At 42.9% G+C, this 24,838-nt stretch overlaps 2 protein-coding genes across 2 annotated transcripts in view; both read right to left on the bottom strand.

The window, feature by feature from the left end:
• Positions 1 to 12,037: 12,037 nt before the first annotated feature.
• LOC116410228 lies at positions 12,038 to 14,712 on the bottom strand. Its single transcript, XM_031900350.1, has 2 exons — positions 14,451 to 14,712; positions 12,038 to 14,361 (listed from the first exon to the last, which is right to left on the bottom strand). The coding sequence occupies exon 2, from the start codon at positions 14,153 to 14,155 to the stop codon at positions 12,896 to 12,898; it is 1,260 nt and encodes a 419-aa protein (XP_031756210.1). The 5' UTR covers positions 14,156 to 14,361; positions 14,451 to 14,712; the 3' UTR covers positions 12,038 to 12,895.
• A 6,509-nt stretch (positions 14,713 to 21,221) lies between these two features.
• LOC116410227 (natural cytotoxicity triggering receptor 3 ligand 1-like) overlaps positions 21,222 to 24,838 on the bottom strand; it is a 66,392-nt gene continuing 62,775 nt past the window's right edge. The window contains exon 6 of the mRNA XM_031900349.1: positions 21,222 to 23,201. Coding sequence (XP_031756209.1) covers positions 23,170 to 23,201 — 32 coding nt within the window. The 3' untranslated portion in view covers positions 21,222 to 23,169. The remainder of the gene's footprint in view (positions 23,202 to 24,838) is intronic.

Raw genomic sequence — 24,838 nt, 5'->3', positions numbered from 1 at the left:
TGGGGCCTAGCATGTATATGTGCCTTGGCTTGTTTGTGTGCACTGTGAACCCAATAATCCCAGGGGACGGCACTTAATTCTTAAAATGGCAGTTTCCTATTTATGATTACCCAATAGCACATACAACTATAAAAGTATCTTTTTATGAAAATGGTTTATTTAGCTGAAGCAGGGTTTTACATATAGAGACCTACATTGTTAGGGGGTATAGTTTCCCTTTAATCATTATCTGTTTATCTGTTCCAGGGCTGGATCCCATACAGACACCTTCACACATTTTACCTGTTGGGGAAGTTTTATTTAAATTACATAATTATTTCTATATGTAACATAACAGCAAGATGCCTGACACAGTGCTGGGATTCAGCATTCTCATTGGTTCATCCCTATGCATTTATAATGAGCTTTTCCATCAGTAGAATTCTCATTGGTGAAATTTCTGCATCTATAATGACATTTTTCAGTAACTTCTATAGCAAAACTAGGGGATCACATAGATCTTCCCACTGACTGTGCTGGTTCTGTGTGATTTCTCTTTCCATGTGGCCCCCAAACCATTTCTGTGTCACCCCCAGGGGCCCAAAGGTAAGTGTGAGAACCACAGGTTCTAGGTGCCGAGGGCTCAGCTACTGGTTTCTGGCAGAGAGTTTTGAGGGGGGAATGTGGGGTTTTTGTTGCTGGTACTAAAAGTCACGAAAAACGAATTTAACGATATTATCGTGTTCAGTACGATATGTTCAACAAGTTAGAAAAAATAAAAATTTTAATATTCAGAATCGTTCCTACATCGATGAATGTGCCCCTAAATGTTTCTTGATCATTTCATTCTACAAACAAATTACTTTGCCATTTACATTAATGATATGGAATCATTGCCAGTGAGTCCTACCCGAAGGCATCTGCCAATGAACCCCATGGGCAGGTTGGTCAACCTTCTCCAAAGCTAGTGTGAGCCCCAGCAGGGGGTTGGACTCCCCTTCACCTTGCAGCTAGGGGGGAGTCTGCATAATCTTGGTAAGGCTCCAGCTAGCAGCCAGAAAATAAAAACTACCTCCTGCCTGCCCAATGGCTGGGGCAAAGACAGCGAAACATGATTAGGCAGAAGGTGCATATACAAAACCCATAACTAAAAATAAGTCAGGCACTCTACCTCATAAGAACACAACTATTCCACTTTCATTCAGCTTTTAATTGACAATCTAATGGCCACAGAAAGTTTCTTTTTTTGATATTACACCTGATCTCGACTAAAAGCCCAAAAAGCTCTCTGTGTGAACTTCCATACAAACAAAACACAACACAAAGCAACTGCTTGCTGAGCAGCCTAGAAAGTTTGTGAGGAAACACCAACTGGAGGGAGTCAGGCCCGACTTGGGAAAACCAAAAACAATCCACAAGTTGATCAGAGCAGAGGATTTGGAGGAGTCTATTCCAGGGCTCCCAGAGATCACAGCAAAGACTGTTTGGGGGAATGTTTCTTTAGACAGACTGACCAACAAGCACAAGGACAAGGACATGGATGGCCATACCGGGGGGGCTTCCCCTCAGAACCTTCATGCATCCCCATAACCTGTGCAGGTACCGGCATTGCCCGCTGTGCATCATCCATGGGGAAACATCTTTGCACTCCTTTTGTTATTTTCATGATATTTGCGATCTTCAGAAATTTTCGTATCCAATCCGAATTTTTCCCATTCGGGATTCGAACTTGTGATTTGATGAATCTGCCCCATAGTGTTTGGGGGGACATAAAAGCACCGGTGAATTTAAAGGAACACAGAACCAGTGTTTAAAAACCATTCCTGCTGTATACTTTAAAAAACAACTAAAAATGCCATCAGAGTTAAAAAGTTTAAAACAGAAACAGAAATACTTTACATAAAAGAATAAAAGAAGGTTAGGGACATCCATTCCACCTTTTGATTTGTCTCTGTACATGAATTCCCTTTTCAATTTTTGCATTTTGGAACCCCACAAGAATTTAAAACAAACCCTGGTCTGTTTTTTTATGTAAACATTGGAAGGGGGAAAAACCATCCCCACATGTAGCATTATGGGCAATAAAACCATCTTAATGATTAAAACTTTCCGTTCCATTGTGAGGTCTCGCAAGTTCCACATTAAAACCTTCTTTTCTAATTTCAGTAAAACCGAGTCCCACTTAATAGTGCCTGCAATGTCAGAATTAAAAACAATACCTAAAATCTTGATCTGGTCCTGTTGGAATAAAATTTCAGGAGTTGGGGGTTCATTCCATACCCCTAAACCCAGACAGTTACACTTGTGCATATTGAGTTTAAAACCAGAAGCCCCACAAAAAAAAAGAATTGTGAAAAAGTGGTCTTTTTATAGAATAGGAGGAGGAACAAAATACTGTTACATCGTCCGTGTAGCTCAGGACTTTCACTTGTCGGCCTCCTCCTCCGGGGACTGGAACTCCTCTAATTACCTTGTCTGTTCTTAAAAGGATTAAAAGAGGTTCAATTGCACAGATAAAAAGAAAGGGGGACAGGGGACATCCCTGTTTCACCCCAGACTTTAAAAACACAGGAGTTATAAAATCATTCACAGAAATTTGGCTAAAACAGGACTGATATAAAACTTTGATACCATTTCAAATCAATGCAGGCACATTGATGTTTTTTAAACTGCTAAAAAGAAAGACATGGCAAACTCTATCAAATGCCTTTTCAAATCAAGGGATAATACTTTGCTTTCTGGCATTACAATACCATATCACATCCCTGATCACATTAAGAGACTCGACCATACTTCTCCCAGGGACTCCGCACACCTGGTTGGGATGAATCAGTTTGTCAGTAAAAGGTTTTGACCGCAGAGCAATCAGTTTGGCCGTAACCTTGTAATCTGCATTTAGGAGGGTTATTGGCCTATAATTCTCTAAATTCTCCTTGCAGCCTTTTTTAAAAAGTAAGGAGACAATCCCTTCTCCAGGAAGAGGGTAAAACATTGACATTAAAAGCCTCTTTATATACTAAAATCAGATCATCTTTTAAAATCTCCCAAAAATGCAGATAAAATTCGACAGGTAAGCCGTCCTCACCGGGGGCTTTACTAAAAGAAAAACTTTTAAAAACAAGTAAAAGCTCATCGAGTAATGTCCTTGGAGAGAACCTCCTGGTCTAATATAACTTAACTTACCTTCTAAAATCTTAAGACAATCATTTAAAACAGAGGCATCAAAACATTTCTCACTAAAAAGAAGCTTATAAAAATTAAAAGTAATGGTTAAAAGGTCTTTCATGTCAGTTTTACCATCCAAGGAGGAAATGAGTTCTTTATTGTCCATCACTTTTTTAAAGAAGAACCTGGAACATTTCTCTCCTTCCTCGAGGTGCTGAACATGAGAATTAAAAATGATTTCTTTACCTTTCTGGTCGATCAGCTTCTTGATTTCACCTTTTAGGGATAAAATGTCAATGTCAACGTTAAAACCGATACTCTGTAGTTTTAAAAGGGCTTGCAAACATAAGTTTAAAACATTAAAACATTGCTTTTTCCCCTTGGCAACCATCTTACCAGACTTAATAAAAAAAATTTTGATTTTGGGTTTAATGCCCTCCCACCAAAGCAGCATTGAAACATGGGGGTCACATGACTTCTGCCAACATTGGTACAGGTAGGTCCGCTTAAACTTTTCACATATCGTAGGATCACCCAGTAATAAAACATTCAATCTCCATAGGCCACAATTAACCCTTTTTTCCACCAGAAAATTCAAGAAGAGCACTTAAAACTTGATAGTCAGAAAAAATGTTTGTTAAAAGTTCACATGGGGTTAAAATCCTTGGATAAAAAGATAAAATCAATTCTGGAGTGAATCCTACCATTAGACCAAGTAAAACCAGGGTTTGTAAAAAGCATTTTAAAAGCATCTTTTAACTTAAAATCATCGATAAAATTTTTTAACAGACAAGAGGTCCAGTCTTAAATTAAAATCCCCACCGACCAGCAGAGGAGATGACCCCACACAGAATAAAGGTAAAAGCTGAAGTAAATCAGCCCTCTCCTGCTTGTCAGGAGAGGCATAAACATTTAAAATACAAATAAAATGACCTTTAAAAAACAAACGAATTAAAAGAGCACGGCCGGGCATGATTTCAAAAACATTTTGTAGTGAGGCATGGGAACCCCGGAAAAGAATTCCCACCCCAGCAGACTTGCCATCATTAGAGCCAGACCAAACTGATAGGCCATATTTCCAGTCCTTTTTAAGATGAGCATAATCCACACTGCTCTCTATCCCACACTCCTGTAATAGGCAGGTGTCAAAGTCCAAAGTCTCTATTAAAGAGAATAAAGCAGCCCTCTGAACAGAGCCCTTTAGAGACCTCACATTGAGTGAGGAGATTTTTAGAGAAGACATGATGGCAACTTACGAGGCTACAGCATCCATATCAGAGTCCAGACTGCTTACCAATGAGATATTTAGGGACCCCCCCCTCTCCTTTTTCAAGAGAGGTAGGATCCTCGATATTAACCGGACCTAAAGCTGACACGTATCACTGATCAACCCGAACCCGGAGCACCTCATCGCTGGAACTGGATGGAACTCTCTCATCTTACTGAATGCCTCACTCCTTGGATGCTTGAATCCCAACGCCAGTGTGCACGGTGCCTTAGGGGCAGGAACCCCCAAAGTGGCTGCAATTTCCTGCCCCACAACCGAAAAAGACCTTCTGCGGGCACTCGGAGCTGTCACTGAGGGATCTGCCACAGACGCAAATGTAAGAGTCCTCTCAGGCCCCAAAAAACCCCTTCTTGCAGCCATTTTGGTCAAAGCGGAACTTGTATTGCCAGACAGTTTTTGAACATTTTGCACTGTTTCACTTTAGGGGCCTTTCCTCGGGGGGACTTTTAGTTTACCCAGGAAAACAATATATTGTTTTTTTCAGAACAACCTAAGCCTTCAAAATATGGTAGAATTTTTGTGTAATTCCAATTCAGTAACAAGATATAGGCTTCTAAATATCTAAAAATGCAAAAAAATCTAATTTTCCATAATATAAACACACATACTAGAAACAAAAATTATTTTATGCATGAATATACAACTGATTTGGAAAGTCCCATGTCTCCTGATCATGCCAATACCAAATATATATAGTTTTATGGAGATTTCTCACTTGTATAGGTCAAAAACTCCCGGCAGGACACTACCAAATTCCCAAAGCACTGCTCCAGAAAGCTGCATACTTTAGATTTCAAGGACAAAAATTCCGCTAACAGAAAGTTTATCCCAGAAAATTGTACATTTTTGGAAAGAACAGATTCTGGGGAATACAGAATAGGCACAACTGTCTGTCTACTCCAAACTATCAAGTCACAATGCTTTCCTAAAGTTATTGGTTTTCATCAAAATTTTTGATTTTTTTAAAAAATCGCTTCAAAGCTTCCAGTCTGTAGTATCTTATCTCCTACAGGTCATAAAGTAACCAAATAAAACACCCTAAATATGAACGCCAGGAGTCCCCTGAACAGTTTGATGCCCAATATGTATAGGTTTACTTAAGTATGTGGCATGTAGGGGCCCCAATGGGAACATACCCCATATGATCTATCATTTCTGTAATTTCAGCTCCTGCAAAATCAACACATTTACATCATTATATGTGGGCTAAAACTACAAAAAGTATGCTCACCCCAGAAAGTCATATATTTTTGGAAAGTACACATTCCCCCGAATCTAAAATGGGTACCCATGTCTTTCTACTCCAAAGTACCAAGCCACACAGCTTTTCTAAATTTAGCAATTTTGATGACATTTCCAAAAATACCCTCAAAGCTTTCACTTTGCAGCATCTTATCTCCTACATAATGTTAGGTACCAAGATAAAACACCCTAAATATGAACACCAGGGGTCCCCTGAACAGTTTGATGCCCAATATGTATAGGTTTACCTAAGTATGTGGCTTGTAGGGGCCCCAATGGGAACATACCCCCATATGATCTATCATTTCAGCTCCTGCAAAATCAACACATTTACATCCTTTATGTGGGATAATGGTACAAAAAAAGTACATTCACCCCAGAAAGCCATATATTTTTGAAAAGTACACATCCCCCCGAATCTAAAATGGGTACAGATTTCTTTTTGCTCCAAAGTACCAAGCTGTAAAGCTTTCCTAAGTTTGCAGCTTTATATGACATTTAGAAAATCGCATAAAAATGTTGCAATTTGCCGCATTTATCTTTCACAATTTCTTGATAAAGATCAGATAAAGGCAAATCACCCCAAATAGGAACACCTAAGGGCTACTGAACAGTTTGATGCCCAATATGCATATATATACCAAAGTCTGTGGTATGTACTGACCCCAAAATGAAAATAGCGCATATGGATCTCTTGCCTGCCAACTCAGCTTTTGCACACAGAGCCCCCTGTCAGTGTATTATGTGCCGTAACCCCCCCTAACTATACAGAACCCCCTGTCAGCGTATTATGTGCCGTAACCCCCCCTAACTATACAGAGCCCCCTGTCAGCGTATTATGTGCCATAAGCCCCCCTAACTATACAGAGCCCCCTGTCAGTGTATTATGTGCCAAAACTTCCCCTAACTATACAGAGCCCCCTGTCAGTGTATTATGTGCCAAAACTTCCCCTAACTATACAGAGCCCCCTGTCAGTGTATTATGTGCCAAAACTTCCCCTAACTATACAGAGACCCCACAAAACCATATATTTTTGGAAAGTACACATTCTGACAAATCCAACAAGGGTAAAGAGTCCTTTCTACACCAAAGTACCAATCTGCAGAGCTTTCCTAAAGTTATTGGTTTTTATGACATTTCAGAAAACCGCCTAAAAATGTTGCAATTTGCCGCATTTATCTCACACAATTTCTTGCATACAAAGGCAAATCACCCCAAATAGGAACACCAGAGGCCTACTGAACAGTTTAATGCCCTATATGCATAGATATACCAAAGTCTGCGGTATGTACTGACCCCAAAACGAAAATAGCGCATATGGATTTCTCGCCTGCCAACTCAGCTTTTGCACACAGAGCCCCCTGTCAGTGTATTATGTGCCGTAACCCCCCCTAACTATACAGAGCCCCCTGTCAGTGTATTATGTGCTGTAACCCCCCCAACTATACAGAGCCCCCTGTCAGCGTATTATGTGCCGTAACCCCCCTAACTATACAGAGCCCCCTGTCAGTGTATTATGTGCCGTAACCCCCCTAACTATACAGAGCCCCCTGTCAGTGTATTATGTGCCGTAACCCCCCCTAACTATACAGAGCCCCCTGTCAGCGTATTATGTGCCGTAACCCCCCTAACTATACAGAGCCCCCTGTCAGTGTATTATGTGCCGTAACCCCCCTAACTATACAGAGCCCCCTGTCAGCATATTATGTGCCGTAACCCCCCCTAACTATACAGAGCCCCCTGTCAGTGTATTATGTGCCGTAACCCCCCCTAACTATACACAGACCCCCAGAAAAGTACACATTCTGATGAATTCAAAATAAGCAAAGTTATTTTTGTACACCAAAGTTACACCTGGCAAAGCCACGCTAAAAACAGATTAGGAACACTTATACAGGGATAAAATGCGATAAAACCACAAAAATTGTGCAAATCAGTGAAACAACAAAATAAGTCACATGACAGTGTAATTAGTGGTCAGAATATCTGATCCAATAGTCACGCTGTCAAAATAAACAGTTTTTAGGTAAAAGAAACTAAAAACAAAGTGGTAAAATGAAAAAAACAAAACAAAAAAGAAAACAAAGTGTTTGTGTATACATGTGTTTCCACACTATACTGTGCCTTGCGTAATATAGGTTAACCAGCCAGCTTAACACACTCCACATAAGACTCAGCAAAGAATACTCAGACTGCTCTGTGAGTTGAATAACTTGAATGCTTTATCCTTATGAAGAGTTTATTTTTGTAAAACTGTAAAACAACATAATAACATTGCATCACAACCTGTACAACATATACACACATGTAAACACATACAGGAAACCTAGCATCTTACTTACAGACGGTTATGTAACCAGGGCCTGTGTAAGGGTGAAGGATCCTAAGGTCTGTCCCTCTACTTGTGAGCTGCCTGTGTGCGCTCAAGATGGATGCTCTTCCACTTCCTGTGAAATTTAGGGGGGAGGTTTAACCTTGAATGATGTGTATAATTAACAAATGGACAACTATCCCAAAGGGGGTCACTAGGTGGCAGCACATAACAGCTGAACTAATATTAATGCATACAATCTAACATTAAAATGGCATCAGATAAGGTATAAACAGCACAGTCCCTGCCTGGCATATTTCAATGTGCCACTATATAACTTACAGCTATGCAGAACACAATTCAAGTATTATCAGAAACAAGAACAACAATGTCTGAAATTGGCCTTGTATACATTTTGGCAGTCCCTTGTTTGACAATCTTTACTTCCACTTTCCTAACCCTGCCATCTCTACTTGGCAGAGTGTTGATGATGAGTCCCACAGGCCATTCATTCCTGCTTTCTTGACTGTCTTTCACTAACACGACATCACCCACTTGGATGTTTGGGCGATTTTGGGTCCACTTTCTGCGGCTTTGCAAGTTAGACAAGTACTCTCTTTTCCATCTTTTCCAGAAAGTATCAGCCAGATTTTGAACTTGCTTCCATTGTTTTACATGAAGTCCTGTTGTTTCAAATTTACCAAAAGGGGCTGACAAAGAGTTCACTTTCTGAGTCAGGAGCATTGCAGGAGTAAGAACCATGGGGTTGTCGGGGTCAGAAGAGACTGGTACCAGAGGTCTAGCATTCATAATGGCCATAACTTCTGCCATAAAGGTACTCAAAGTCTCATGGGTTAGACGTGTATACTTATCTTGGAGCAACATTGCATCCAAAATACGCCTGGCTACACCTATCAATCTTTCCCAGGCACCTCCCATGTGAGATGAATGTGGAGGGTTGAAAATCCATGTGCATCCTCTGTTCTGAAGATAGTCTTGTACTCCTGAGTCAGCTATGCAAATGTCTAATTCTTTACAGGCTCCTACAAAGTTTGTTCCCCTGTCAGAGCGGAGCAACTTTGCTGGACCACAAATTGAGAAGAATCTTCTTAAAGAATTGATGAAGCTGGAAGCTGATATAGTTTCGATCAGTTCAATGTGTACAGCTCTTGTTGACAGACATGTAAAGAGAACCGCCCAGCGTTTGTTGTCAGCACTACCTCCTCTTGTGCGGCGGGTCACCACTGACCATGGACCAAAAATATCAATGCCTACACTGGTGAATGGTGGTTCAGGAGTCACTCTGTCTTCGGGCAAGTCTGCCATCTTTTGACTTTCTAATCTCCCTCTCAGTTTACGGCAGATGACACACTTGTAGATCACTGCGGATATCAGACACTTGCCGCCAAGGATCCAGAAACCTTCCGCTCTGATTGCGCCTTCTGTTATGTGACGCCCTTGGTGTGCCACTTTATCGTGGTAATGTTTCACAATCAATTTGGCAATGTGATGATCATGAGGTATAATGACAGGCTGCTTCTCTTGTTCAGTCAGTGCCGCAAAGGACAATCGGCCGCCCACTCTCATCAGTCCATTTCTATCAATAAAAGGACTGAGTTTCTTAAGCCTACTTTGCTTCGGAAGTGCTTTATGCTCACTTAAACAGGTATACTCTTTTTTAAAATATTCGTGCTGAACAGAAGAGATTATTGTAGCTTTAGACTGTGAGATCTCCTCTGAGTTGACTTTCTCTGGGAAACATTTCCAACCTCTACAGTGTGTATTGCTTGGCTCTTTCTGGAAACTCTTAGCTGTCTTACACAGTGACATCCAGTTAGAAAACCTCTCAAAGACATGTGAATGGAGGAAGGTGTCAGAAGCTTTGGTGTTGAAGCTTGCAACTGTAGGTTTAATTTCAGGATCAGCTTCAGGCTCTATAAGTGGGTAATTTTCTGCTGAATTGCCTAACTCCTCTCTGTCTGTGTGGTAGAGAAATGGAGGGCCTGAGAACCATATAGAATTCTGCAGATGAATAGTTTTTGTAGGCCTTGAAGCATAGTCTGCAGGATTTTGTTCTGTTGGCACATAAGCCCACTGATTAAGATGGGTTACTTGCCTGATTCTATTCTCTCGGTTGGCAACATACAAGAAAAACCTTGTGGAGGTGTTGCAGATATAACCTAGTACAGTTTTGCTATCTGTAAAGAATCGCACAGCATCTAAGTCTTTATCTATTTCATCTCTGATGAGCTCGTACAACTCTACTGCTAGAACAGCCGCACATAGTTCCAGACGTGGAATTGTGTGTGCTGGTTTGGGGCTTAACTTAGACTTTCCCATAACAAATCCAACCGAACACTTATTGCAAACATCAATTGTTTTCAAGTAGGCTACAGCACCTATCGCTGTGTTGGATGCATCTGAAAATACATACAGTTCTTTTCTACTTACTGCTGACAGGGGAGTAGACACATAACACTGGAGTATCTCTATGTGTTCCAAAGCTTGCAAGGATTCTTTCCATAGAAGCCACTCATGTAGTTTTTCTTGTGGGAGTAATGCATCCCAATCACATTTTTTAGATGACAGTTCACGAACTAGTGCCTTACCCTTTATAGTTACAGGTGCTACAAACCCAAGAGGATCGTAGAGGCTGTTCACTGTAGACAGGACTCCTCTTTTAGTGAAAGGTTTTTCTTCGGAAGATACCTGAAAGACGAAAGAGTCTCTTTCTAGGTCCCAGCTCAGTCCCAAACTTTTCTGAAGGGGCAGGGTGTCTGTACCCAGGCAAAGGTCCTTGAGGTCTTTAGCTCTATCATTAGCAGGAAAGGCGTTCTTGACCTGTGTGCTATTTGATGCAATTTTATGAAGCCTCAGATTAGACTCTGCCAGCATCTGTTTTGCATTGTTCAGAATGTCAATCGCTATCTCCGGGGTGCTGGCAGATGCAAGTCCATCATCTACATAGAAGTGTCTCAACACAAAGTGTTTGGCATCTTGTCTAAATTGTTCTGCACTTGTCAGAGCAGCTTTACGCATGCAGTATATAGCAACAGCAGGAGAGGGACTGTTTCCAAAGACATGGACCCTCATTCTATATTCAACTACTTCTTCGTCTATGTCATGGTCCTTGTACCACAGAAAACGTAAATAATCTCGGTGGTCTTCTCTCACCAAGAAACAGTAAAACATCTGTTGCACATCTGCTGTAAAGGCAATAGGTTCTTTCCTAAAGCGTATGAGAACCCCTAACAATGTGTTGTTTAAGTCAGGGCCACTTAACAGTACATTATTTAAAGAGACGCCTTCACACTCAGCGCTGGAGTCAAATACAACTCTTATTTGATCAGGTTTATGTGGATGGTAAACGCCAAACATCGGCAGATACCAGTGTTCTTTACCTTGTTCCAGTGGTCTTGCAATCTCAGCGTGGTCATTGTCCAGCATCTTTTTAATGAACTCTGTGAAGTCTCTTTTCATTCCTGGCTTACCATGCAGAGTTCTGCGAAGTGAGGCGAGACGTACCATGGCTTGCTCTCTGTTGGAAGGCAATTTACACCTGGGTGTACAAAAAGGCAATGGAGCAACCCAGCTGTGGCTGTCGTCTTGATAGGTGTCTTTGTCCATGATCTGAAGAAACACTTGATCTTCTATGGATAGAGCTTGCTTGTCATCATTCTTTGATTTTTGAAACACTGTTGTTCCTAGCTTATCAGTCTCTGGATTGAAGCTGATGTCTTCTTGGCCGCACACAGAAGAGTCACTGAAATGTGTTAGGTTATCAAAACTTTCTTTGACTGTGAACCTGTTCTGACATGGGTTCAACAAGGTGGTACGCCCATTCGGCAACACAGACAATCTTAAGGTACTGACTCTACTAGTCTGGTGTGTAGATCCCAGGCAAACTTCTCCTACTATTACCCATCCTAATTCAAGTCTTTGTGTGTAAGGGGTATTAAAGGGACCATTGATTTTCTCATGCACCTTGTGTGCTTGTAAGATGTCTATTCCTAAGAGCAAAAGTATGGAAGCCTCAGGATCAATGGCTGGTATGAGGTTAGCAATTGAACGGAGGTGGAGATGGTAATAAGCTACTTCTGGAGAAGGGATTTCTTCCTTGTCATCTGGTAACATATCACATTCTATTAATGCTGGTAAAGGGAGCTGTGTTCTTCCGTCAAAGGATTCAACAATGAAGTTTGTGGCCCTTCTGCCTGCAGTCTCTGTAACACCTGCACAAGTCTTTAGAGTGTATGGAGCAACAGTAGTTTTAATGTTGAAGATGTTGAAAAAGTCTGACTTTGCAAGAGATCAGTTGCTTTGTTCATCGAGGACTGCGTACATTTTCACTGCTCGCTCTCTTTGTCCAGAGGGGAACACAGTCACTAAACATAATTTAGAGCATGATCGGAAGCTCTTGCCTGTGCCACAGATTTCAGTGCACTTAGACATTACTGGAGGAGGTGAGCTGTCACTAAGCTCCCTGCCGTGATCTGTCCTGGCTTGTACAGTCTCTGCTGGTGGCGCAGGTAAGTCAGGGTGCAAAGCTGCAATATGTTTCTCGCTGCCACATTCTGAGCACTTCACTGATATTTTACAGTCTCTGGCTATGTGTTTGGTGGTTTCACAGCACTTGAAGCAGATGCCATTCTGTCTGAGAAAATACATCCTTTCACCTATAGGTTTGCCTCTGAATCCTTTACACCTTTTTAAAGGATGGGGCTTTCGGTGAATTGGACATTGTCTATCAGGGCTCTCTATACTGCCCTCCTTGCTGCTGGTTTGAGAGTGTGAGGTTTCTGTAGGGACAAATATTTTGTGTGTGGACACAGAGGTCTTACCGTGGTATCTGTAAGGCCTTTCAGGTTTAGGCGATTGATCACGGTTGCTGTAAAAGGCAAAGCTGGGGTCATTCTTCATCTGTGCTTGTTGCTGCACAAACCTGGGGAAAATCGTCTCCTGTTTCAGCTTTATACTTGGTTCCAACAGATGCCCACTTTAATTGCATGTGGTATGGTAGTTTCTCCACCGTGGGATTAAGGCCAATAGCATTGTCCAAGTATGTTAAACCTCTCAGATATCCTTCTTCTTTAGCACACTCTATCTCCAGAAGATCTCCCAATTGTTCTAGTTTTTTGGCATCTTTGTTGGTCAGCTTGGGGAAGGCATCTAACCTTTTTTGTAATGTTCGCTGAATTACTTCAGGTGAGCCATATTTTTTCTCTAGTCTCTGCCAAGCCATATCAAATCCTGCTGAAGGGTTGAACAAATGCACTCTGCGCATACTTTTTGCATGTTCGGCTGACTCTGTACTTAGCCATTTTATCATCAGGTCAAGTGTCTCTGAGGCTGAAAGGTTCAAATCTTTGATTGCATTCTGGAAGGAGGACTTCCAGGCCCAGTAATTTTCAGGGGAGTCATCAAACTTGATGAAGCTTGAGTTAACTGCTTCTTTGCGTAGCAGATATTTAGTGATATCTTGTATGCATTGTTGCTCAGGCACACAATCTTTAGGCTGAGGCAATGGGAAACTCTGAATTCTGTCTCTTGGGTATTCTGCTGGATATTTTCTAGCTGGTTTGACATCACTAGCGCTGTAGTGCTGCCTTGGTGTACTTGTAACTGCTGCCGGCTTAGGCCTATATACTTCTGCTGGCTCAGTTTTAATCGACCGTTCAGTGGTTGGCATACTAGAAACCCGCTGAACGTACTCACTTGCACGTTCTGCAGGGGAAAGAGGTTTCTCCGGCATTTCTGGGCCTTCATGGGTTCCCTCACTCTCTGATGAATATGTTTCTAGGTAGGCCGCAGCTTCAGCTGCTGCTGCGGCAGCTTCTCTCTGACACTGCAGAATTTGCAGCTCTGCTTCTGCTTCTGCCATTTCTCTTTCTCTTTCTGCGTTTTCTCTTTTCATGCTAGCCTGTTTTTCTGCTATTGTTCTTTTCACATTAGCTTCTTTTTCTGCAAAGGCTAGCTGTACACGTGTGGCCTCTGCCTTCGCTCGTGTTTTGAGTGCTAGGGAACTCGCTGCAGACATCTTGCTAGACCTAGATGATTTGGACGCATGTGACCGTAACTCATCTTGCTGGGCGCTAGCTTTCTCCCTGCCATGCTGTCTCATGGGGGGCTCATCATCAGGTATATACTTCTTCCCCGATCTCAGACTCATGTTTAGGATGCAGTCGCTTCTGTATACAGGTCTGCTGCAACCGTCTTTTTACTGTACTGTTTCCACACTATACTGTGCCTTGCATAATATAGGTTAACCAGCCAGCTTAACACACTCCACATAAGACTCAGCAAAGAATACTCAGACTGCTCTGTGAGTTGAATAACTTGAATGCTTTATCCTTATGAAGAGTTTATTTTGTAAAACTGTAAAACAACATAATAACATTGCATCACAACCTGTACAACATATACACACATGTAAACACATACAGGAAACCTAGCATCTTACTTACAGACGGTTATGTAACCAGGGCCTGTGTAAGGGTGAAGGATCCTAAGGTCTGTCCCTCTGCTTGTGAGCTGCCTGTGTGTGCTCAAAATGGCTACTCTTCTACTTCCTGTGAACTTTAGGGGGAAGGTTTAACCTTGAATGATGTGTATAATTAACAAATGGACAACTATCCCAAAGGGGGTCACTAGGTGGCAGCACATAACAGCTGAACTAATATTAATGCATACAATCTAACATTAAATTGGCATCAGATAAGGTATAAACAGCACATGTGTGTACATGTGTAAAAGTTGTGTGATAGTGTGTAAGTGTGTATATGAGTGTACATAAGTGTATAAAAGTGTGAAAAATGAAAAAAAAAACTGCTAAATTGTGTGCTGTAAGTGTGTGTAAATGTATGTAAGTGTGTATAAATGTATGTAAGTGTGTGTGTAAGTGTGTAAATGCAAAAAACCCAAAAAAACCTTACCTGTCCTGAAGACCTGATCCTCCATGCTGTAGTGGGCCGGCGCTGGGGGAGAGACAGGAAGCAGGAAGCAGCAGACTCGATGCGATTGCATCTGCTGCTTCCAGGAGGGTCCTGCGTCCAGGACCCTCATGACAGCCCCCCTGGCTCGTTGCCCAGGGGGGCTGTCATCGATAGAAACTCTCTGCAGCGGCGGCACATGCCGCCGCTGCAGAGAGATGCCTTTAAATGCCAAGGACGTATGGGACACGTCGTTGGCATTTAAGCCCTTTTACTGCCACGACGTATCCCATACGTCGTTGGCAGTAAAAGAGTTAAAGGAAACATATAGGATAAATGTGAAAAACCCTAATTTTGTAGGTAATTATGAATAATATCCGGTGCTGGTTTCACTTTGTGCTAAAAAATAATCCTATCTGTAACAATGGCCCCTTTATTGGAGCTCCCTATAGATCCTATGGGATGAATTTCTCAATAAATCAGTCCAAAACACAACTTTTTTTAGCACAATCCTTCTATATCTAGAGGAGTATAATTCCCTGGTACATTGTTAATTTGTATAGGGATATGTCTCCTTTAACCGGTGTCCTACGTACCAACAATGAGGATATCTCACCAGTATCAACCGGGGTCTTCTTAGCTGGGCCAGCAACCGCTGCTGGCTTTTGCTCAGACCCAGGACCAGATTTTACCAGTTTGGCCCCAGCTCCCTCCTTCTTAGCCTTACTGGGGCAGTCTCTGTAAATGTGACCTTCCTTCCCACACATATTACAGACTTTTAGGTAAGTGCAGATGGCAGCAACATGGCCCGGTCGACCACACTTATTACACCGGGCCTGTTTTGCCTCACTGCAATCCTCGCTTGTGTGCCCGAACCGGAGACAATTGCGGCAGTACAGGGGCATGCCGGAATAAAAAAGGTATCCCCTGTTTCTACCGATGAGGAAATTTGAAGGTGGACGCATGAATCCACCAATTCCCTCAGGGTCACGCCTAAACTTCACAAAAAACTTTCCCAATTCATTTTTCACACAGTGGGAAAACCGTACTTCCATACAATACTGCTGCAACAAGGTGGAAATATCAGTGGTATCAATGTACGGGTTGAACATATGGACCAGCGGGACATCCTCCAACTCGTACAAAAGGAAAAATGTAAGGCAGTCCAATATATCCTCTCTCAAATCTTTATTGTGCAGCACTGCATAGATGTTCTCACTGGAGGCTAGGGAGGTAAATGTGATGGTGTACACTCCCTTCCGCTCCTGGTCCTGAAGACACAGGATCTCGTCGCTTTTGAGGCTGAAGACTCAGAACAGGATCTCTCTCATGACAAATCGAAGGTCCTTCAGTCGGCGGTGTTTCTCCTCGGCCTCAATCTGGATGGTGTTCTTCAGTTGCGTTTCCCCGACTGGAAAATCAAAGGTAAATGGCATCCGAACACCAGAAGAGAAAAGAAATTACCGATCCACAAACAAAACCACTTGCCACCAAAGGATCACCCCACAAGACCCAAGGATTAGCCCCTTGCCCAGGGGGGTACCCAAGTCTAAGGAGTAACCCAAACCCAGCAACTCTCCGCAAATCAACAACTCTCCCGATCCTCCTCAGGCCGTAAGGCAAAGCTATGCACCTGGGATCCCAACTCGTTACCCTTAAGCTTGGTCCTCTTCCCCAATAGCAGCAAGTGGGTGAAGTCCACAAAAGTGGACGATCCCACAAGGCCGAGGAAGAGGGGCTCTAAGCACCTTTCAGCTAAGCTCTCCTGTAGCAAGCTACACTTGATCTTAGCCAAAAGGCCGAGAAGCTTTAAAATTGCTAAAAGCAAATTCTTCAATCATCATTAATAAAGCAGATAAAAGAGGTGGAACTGTTCTTTTTAACAAAGGTGATTATGATAAAGACCTATGAGGCAGTTGTCTAATGTTACACATTATAAGCAGTTTAAAAGTGACCCTACAATACAATTAAAGAATTCCAATAACATAATGCTCAATGCTGCAGTTATGGAAGGTATGATTTCAGAGGAGTTGTACAAGATATTATAGTGTAAATGTCCAAAGGTACCATACATTTATTTTTTACCAAAAATTCATAAAAGTCATGTCAACCCACCGTATAGTTTCTAATGTAGGGTCTGTATTGCAGCCTTTGGCGATGTACATTGATTGATTTCTACAAGAAGTGTTACAGACTTTAAAACCTTGCCTTAAGGAAACAACAGATTTTTTGAATAGACTTAGTGAACTAGTGCCCCCAAGTGGTGAAGTTTTACTATGTTCTTTGGATGTCAAGGACTTATATACATCAATATTACACAGTGAGGGTATAAATAGTACATGTATGTATCTAGCTCGTACTAAATTACCTAATTAACAGATCAATTTCATTGGCAGCCTTTTGGAATTTGTTAATAACTATTTTGGTTATGGGTCTGAATTTTACTTGCAGCTGCGCCATGGGTGCGAACATGGGTGCTAACATGGGTGCTAACATGGGTGCAAACATGGGTGCTAACATGGGTGCGAACATGGGCCAGCGTATGCCAACATTTTTATGGATTGGTTTGAGACCACTTACATATTTTCAAATAATGAGTACAAGCACTATATCCAATCATACATGCGGTATGTAGATGATACCTTTTTTTTGTAGACAAGAACAACAGAACAGTTGCAAAGGTTTATGGAGCGCCTAAATTCCACAATTAAATTCACGGTGGAAGTACATAACACTTGCCTCCATTTTTTAGATGTGGATATCACTTATACAGAGTCAGGGTTTTACTACCTCAGTCTATAATAAACCCACGGATAGAAATCATTTATTGAATGCTACCAGTTTACATCCACCTGGAACCTTTAAGGGCCAGAGATGAGGGAAAACTTATCCCTAGGGAAAGTTTTTAAAAAAAAAAAACAGTGGGAAAAGGATATCGTTTCAACATACAATGTTAATTCAGGGCTGGTCAATAGGACAATGCTGAAATACTGGGGAATATTAACATCTGATCTTAGATATGGGAAACTTTTTAGTGAACCCCCATTATTCTCCTATGGAAAGGCTAAAGCTATTGGTGACTTAATAAAATCAGAGACAAAGAAAATCAAAAATAGACGAGGGGGGAGATGTAATGGCATCATTCCTGGGGATTTGGTGTCCCATCCCTTAAAGGGCTCTAAGCTACCGATTCGGGGGTTTTCTACATGTAACAGTTCGGATGTAATATATTGCATTAAAGGGAAACTAAACCCAAACGTAAAGCTGCCCCACTGCGCCCCCTAGTTCTCTATAGAAGTTGATGAAAAACATAATTACACATGGAAACCGATTCCCCAATGAGAATTCTACTGGCTGAAAACTTCATTATAGATGCAGAAGAAGTGACCAATGAGAATGGTGATTCCCTGTGTCAGGCCCCTTGCTGGTACCTTACATATAGAGATAATGATGCCATTTTCCCTTCATTATAGATGCAAGAAAATTCACCAATGAGAATTCAACTGACTAAAAATGTCATTATAAATGCAAGAGAAGTGACCAATGAGAATGCTGATTCCCTGTGTCAGGCCCCTTGCTGGTACCTTACATATAGAGATAATGATGGCATTTTCCCGTCATTATATGGCACAGGAATCAGACATGGGGATAAAGGGACAGACTTGTTCAGTGCTGGGAAACTGTGCTTATTGCTCCCAACTCCAATTGCAGGAACAGAGAACAGGGAGCCGGATTTACTCACATCAGCTGGGATTCTCATTGGGGGATTCTTTTGCATTTCTGCCAATGCGGGCCCTAGAGAGCTGGGAAAGTTTTATTGGACAATATTGCTTTAAGAATCCAACCCTGATGTTGCTGGACTACAGCTCCCAGCATGCCTCACCCTTCATTATATGTTACATTATTCTGGGGTTTGTAGTCCGGCAACAGCTGAGTAATGTTGGGTTGAGCCGCGCTGTGCCGCAGGGTTTAGTTCCCCTTTAAATGCCCCTGTGGGCTTGCTTATGTGGGGCAAACAGGCAGATGTATTAAAACACATTTAAATGAACATAAATCTACTATTTGTAATTATTCACCACCAAAACACAAGGAGATCACTAAAAAGATTTCAGGAGAAATAGAAAAGAAAGGAAACTACATTGGCAAAACCTTTTTTTGACATGGGCCACAGGGTATGTGAGAGGGCAGATACGGGAAAAGATTGAAATAAACCCCGGGCAGGATAGGAATAGGGTTCTTATTGGATTTGGGCTCCAAACGAGGGTCCCTCGGGGCCTTAATGAGGAGTTTAATTTGATTTGTTTTTTGTAAAATATTTTGTTATTTATGATTAATGTTATTCTATTTATTCGCAGAGATGAGTTTTGAATATACCAGGGGCAGATTCTATACCTCCCTGTAGGGTAAAGTAGTAACTTTCTTTCCTATTAAAGGAACAGTAACACCAAAAAATGAAAGAGCTTTAAAGTACACTGGTAAAACTGGTGTGTTTGCTACAGTAACACTACTATAATTTATATAATAAGCTGCTGTGTAGCCCCGGGGGCAGCAATTCCTGCACTGGTACAGCTGGGGTGTTTGCTACAGAAACCCTACTATAGTTTATATAAATACCCCGCTGTGTAGCCCCGGGGGCAGCCGTTCCTGCACTGGTACAGCTGGGGTGTTTGCTACAGAAACCCTACTATAGTTTATATAAATACCCCGCTGTGTAGCCCCGGGGGCAGCCATTCCTGCACTGGTACAGCTGGGGTGTTTGCTACAGAAACCCTACTATAGTTTATATAAATACCCCGCTGTGTAGCCCCGGGGGCAGCCATTCCTGCACTGGTACAGCTGGGGTGTTTGCTACAGAAACCCTACTATAGTTTATATAAATACCCCGCTGTGTAGCCCCGGGGGCAGCCATTCCTGCACTGGTACAGCTGGGGTGTTTGCTACAGAAACCCTACTATAGTTTATATAAATACCCCGCTGTGTAGCCCCGGGGGCAGCCATTCCTGCACCGGTACAGCTGGGGTGTTTGCTACAGAAACCCTACTATAGTTTATATAAATACCCCGCTGTGTAGCCCCGGGGGCAGCCATTCCTGCACTGGTACAGCTGGGGTGTTTGCTACAGAAACCCTACTATAGTTTATATAAATACCCCGCTGTGTAGCCCCGGGGCAGCCATTCCTGCACCGGTACAGCTGGGGTGTTTGCTACAGAAACCCTACTATAGTTTATATAAATACCCCGCTGTGTAGCCCCGGGGGCAGCCATTCCTGCACTGGTACAGCTGGGGTGTTTGCTACAGAAACCCTACTATAGTTTATATAAATACCCCGCTGTGTAGCCACGGGGGCAGCCGTTCAAGCTGGAAAAAAGGAGAAAAGGCACAGGTTACATAGCAGATAACAGATAAGTTCTGTAGAATACAATAGTGTTTTATCTGTTATCTGCTATGTCCCTGTGCCTTTTCTCCTTAAAATGGCTGCCCCCGGGGCTACACAGCAGCTTATTTATATAAATTATAGTAGACTTTCTGAAGTAAACACACAACTTTTACCAGTACAGGGCAACAGCACATTATATTTTAGTTACTTTTATACACTTTCATTTTTTGGTGTTACTGTTCCTTTAAGTTCCTTGGTTCCAGGTAAATGTTACGTTTCACAACTTTCTACCCATCGTTTGGTTTCAGTGATTGGCCGCTCAGGTGGTGATTCTCACACATAATACAAGTGATAATGGATTTGGATTGTGGGTTAATTAACCCTTTAGTTTCTATGTATTGTATCAGGAACAAATGAACCAATTAAATGTGTGATATTATTGCTGCTGCATTTCAGATACTGCATTGTCTGTTCACTCAGGTGCTACTTCTCACATATAATACAAGGGGTAAAGGACTTTGGACTAATTAACCCCTCAGTTTTTAGGCATTTTATTGGGAACAAATGGGTTAATTAAATGTGTGATGTCATTGCTGCTACACATAAAATACTGCGCTGCTGCACTGGTTGGTGTGTCTGATGAAGGGGTGAGCCCCCCAAACGTTATGTGCTTTGCTACTATTAAAAATCAGCAGGGTTTATCCCCTTAAACAAGTCCTGTTGTGTCGGTATTTTTGTGCTATTCAGCTCCCCAATATGTCAGTTCTGCCTCTGGGTTTAGAGTTTTACAGTTGAATTTGAGAATCATTTGCTGAAGGGACTGACGCCTGCACCATCTGATCAGCACCAACTGTAGGTTCCCCCCCCGTGGGTAAGTGCAGTCAAATCACTGAGTCTCTTATTAAATAAATGGAAAGTAAGGGATGAAATAGCAGTAAATATGTATTTATTTGTTCTTAGAAAACTGGTTAAACACTGAATAGAAAAACATCAGAACAACATGTCTATGAAAATTTTCATTCATCCAGGTCATGGTATATCTAGTATAAATAAATTTGAAGCAACTGGACTTGTTTAGTAATCATTGAAGACGTTTCACTACTCATCCGAGCAGCTTCTTCAGATCAAACACTCATTTGGGGTAAAGTACAAAAGGGAGTTTATATTGTAACAGAAACACTTACAGCAGGTTATATGGGTAACAGCAGGTTATATGGGTAACAGCAGGTTATATGGGTAACATCCCGGCAGGGTTATATGGGTAACAGCAGGTTATATGGGTAACAGCAGGTTATATAGGTAACAGCAGGTTATATGGGTAACAGCAGGTTATATGGGTAACAGCAGGTTATATGGGTAACATCCCGGCAGGGTTATATGGGTAACAGCAGGTTATATGGGTAACATCCCGGCAGGGTTATATGGGTAACAGCAGGTTATATGGGTAACAGCAGGTTATATGGGTAACAGCAGGTTATATGGGTAACAGCAGGTTAAATGGGTAACAGCAGGTTATATGGGTAACATCCCGGCAGGGTTATATGGGTAACAGCAGGTTAAATGGGTAACAGCAGGTTATATGGGTAACATCCCGGCAGGGTTATATGGGTAACAGCAGGTTAAATGGGTAACAGCAGGTTATATGGGTAACAGCAGGTTATATGGGTAACATCCCGGCAGGGTTATATGGGTAACAGCAGGTTATATGGGTAACATCCCGGCAGGGTTATATGGGTAACAGCAGGTTATATGGGTAACATCCCGGCAGGGTTATATGGGTAACAGAAGGTTATATGGGTAACAGAAGGTTATATGGGTAACATCCCGGCAGGATTTTATACTGAATATATGAACACTGAATCCAGTTCCAAACCTGTTACAGACTGGGATCCAGGAAGTTTATAATGCAGAGCAATATATGAATGTGGCACATGATAAGCTAAATGTTAAAAATAATCTTATGAAATGTTTTCAGTGCTGGGCCAAACTGGGGGGCACCCTATGTAACCCAGTAACCAGCATACTGCCCCCTTGTGGTGAGGAGTGTGGGGGAGGAGAGGCAGGGATCATGCACAGGACTAGGGGGCCCAGACTAGGGGAAGGCACACGGAAGAGGTATGCGCTTATTTCCACCCCCTTTATTGCCCCTTCTGCCCACCCCTAGTTCAGCTCCCTGGTGGGTTGTGCCCATGCCCTGCCCAACACTCATTATATAACGTACCAACTGCCAGAAAGTACAGGGGGGTCGGCAGCTTTGGAGACTGCAGGAGATAGGGGGGATTCGGGGGGACACATATCCCATGGTTCCTCTCATACAAACTCCAGTGGATCTATGAGGGAATCTGGAACAGAATCAGGAGAGAAGATTCCTGTTATATAGAATCTAGTCCTTTGTCTCTTGTTAAAGAAGTTTTTTAATGTTCCTTCGAGGTGCAGGGAATCACATCAGTAAGGAAAGTCCTAGCAGTCGGGGGCCCCCAGTTATTTCATAGGAATGGGATTTCAGTTAGTGGATAAAAGGAGTGGAGGAGATACACAACAGAAGCAGGTTCCGGATGGGTTTGGGCTGAACCGTCTCTGCTGCCCTCCCAGCCTGCAGCCTAATGGGGCCCCACTTCTGCCTCCCCCAGCATCTATGTATAGTCCTGTGCCTGCCCCCCCAGCCCCACGGGGCTATAAATAGACATAGAACCCCAGGTTGGCTTGGGAGTGGGTGGGTTAGGGTTGGGTGCTGGGAGATAGATAGATGATGGGGAACATCCCGTCACTCCAGGAGAAGTCGCCATGTTGCACTTCTTGCCCTTTAATGATGCACTGAAGGGTAACGGCCTCTCCCTCCCTGGGGCTGGGGGGGGTCACACACTCAATCTCTCACTTCTATTTTTTTCCTTCTGAAGATTCAGCAGGTTCTGTAAATGGAAGAATAAAAATGGTGATAAAGGGTCAGACTTGTTCAGTGCTGGGAAACTGTGCTTATTGCTCCCAACTCCAATTGCAGGAACATAGTAACATAGTAATTTGGGTTGAAAAAAAACATACGTCCATCAAGTTCAACCATAATGCCTATATATAACCTGCCTAACTACTAGTTGATCCAGAGGAAGGCAAAAAACCCCATCTGAAGCCTCTCTAATTTGCCGCAGAGGGGAAAAAATTCCTTCCTGACTCCAAGATGGCAATCGGACCAGTCCCTGGGGCAACTTGTACTGAGAGCTAACTCCCCTACCCCTGTATTCCCTCACTTGTACTGAGAGCTATCCCCCTACCCCTGTATTCCTTCACTTGTACTGAGAGCTATCCCCCCATACCCCTGTATTCCCTCACTTGTACTAAGAGCTATCCCCCTACCCCTGTATTCCCTCACTTGTACTGAGAGCTATCCCCCCTACCCCTGTATTCCCTCACTTGTACTGAGAGCTATCTCCCCTACCCCTGTATTCCCTCACTTGTACTGAGAGCTATCTCCCCTACCCCTGTATTCCCTCACTTGTACTGAGAGCTATCCCCTACCCTGTATCCCCACTTGTACTGAGAGCTATCTCCCCTACCCTGTATTCCCTCACTTGTACTGAGAGCTATCTCCCCTACCCCTGTATTCCCTCACTTGTACTGAGAGCTATCTCCCTACCCCTGTATTCCCTCACTTGTACTGAGAGCTATCCCCTACCCTGTATTCCTCACTAGTACTGAGAGCTATCCCCCTACCCCTGTATTCCCTCACTAGTACTGAGAGCTATCTCCCCTACCCCTGTATTCCTCACTTGTACTGAGAGCTATCTCCCCTACCCCTGTATTCCCTCACTTGTACTGAGAGCTATCTCCCCCTACCCCTGTATTCCCTCACTTGTACTGAGAGCTATCCCCCCTACCCCTGTATTCCCTCACTTGTACTGAGAGCTATCCCCCCTACCCCTGTATTCCCTCACTTGTACTGAGAGCTATCTCCCCTACCCCTGTATTCCCTCACTTGTACTGAGAGCTATCTCCCCTACCCCTGTATTCCCTCACTTGTACTGAGAGCTATCTCCCTACCCCTGTATTCCCTCACTTGTACTGAGAGCTATCCCCCTACCCCTGTATTCCCTCACTTGTACTGAGAGCTATCTCCCCCTACCCCTGTATTCCCTCACTTGTACTGAGAGCTATCCCCCTACCCTGTATTCCCTCACTTGTACTGAGAGCTATCTCCCCTACCCCTGTATTCCCTCACTTGTACTGAGAGCTATCCTCCCTACCCCTGTATTCCCTCACTTGTACTGAGAGCTATCCCCCTACCCCTGTATTCCCTCACTTGTACTGAGAAGCTATCCCTCCCTACCCCTGTATTCCCTCACTTGTACTGAGAGCTATCTCCCATAACCCCTGTATTCCCTCACTTGTACTGAGAGCTATCTCCCCTTACCCCTGTATTCCCTCCCTTGTACTGAGAGCTATCCCCCCTACCCCTGTATTCCCTCACTTGTACTGAGAGCTATCTCCCCTACCCCCTGTATTCCTCACTTGTACTGAGAGCTATCTCCCCTACCCCTGTATTCCCTCACTTGTA

Source organism: Xenopus tropicalis, chromosome 4, assembly GCF_000004195.4.
Source record: "Xenopus tropicalis strain Nigerian chromosome 4, UCB_Xtro_10.0, whole genome shotgun sequence".
NCBI classification, from domain to species: Eukaryota; Metazoa; Chordata; class Amphibia; order Anura; family Pipidae; genus Xenopus; species Xenopus tropicalis.
The sequence above is the reverse complement of the archived record's forward strand: the minus strand, read 5'-3'. Positions and strand labels throughout refer to the sequence as shown.

What these genes read in the sequence shown, in the direction of transcription:
- LOC116410228 (XM_031900350.1), bottom strand. Translation starts at nt 14,155, where the DNA reads ATGAGTCTGAGATCGGGGAAGAAGTATATACCTGATGATGAGCCCCCC.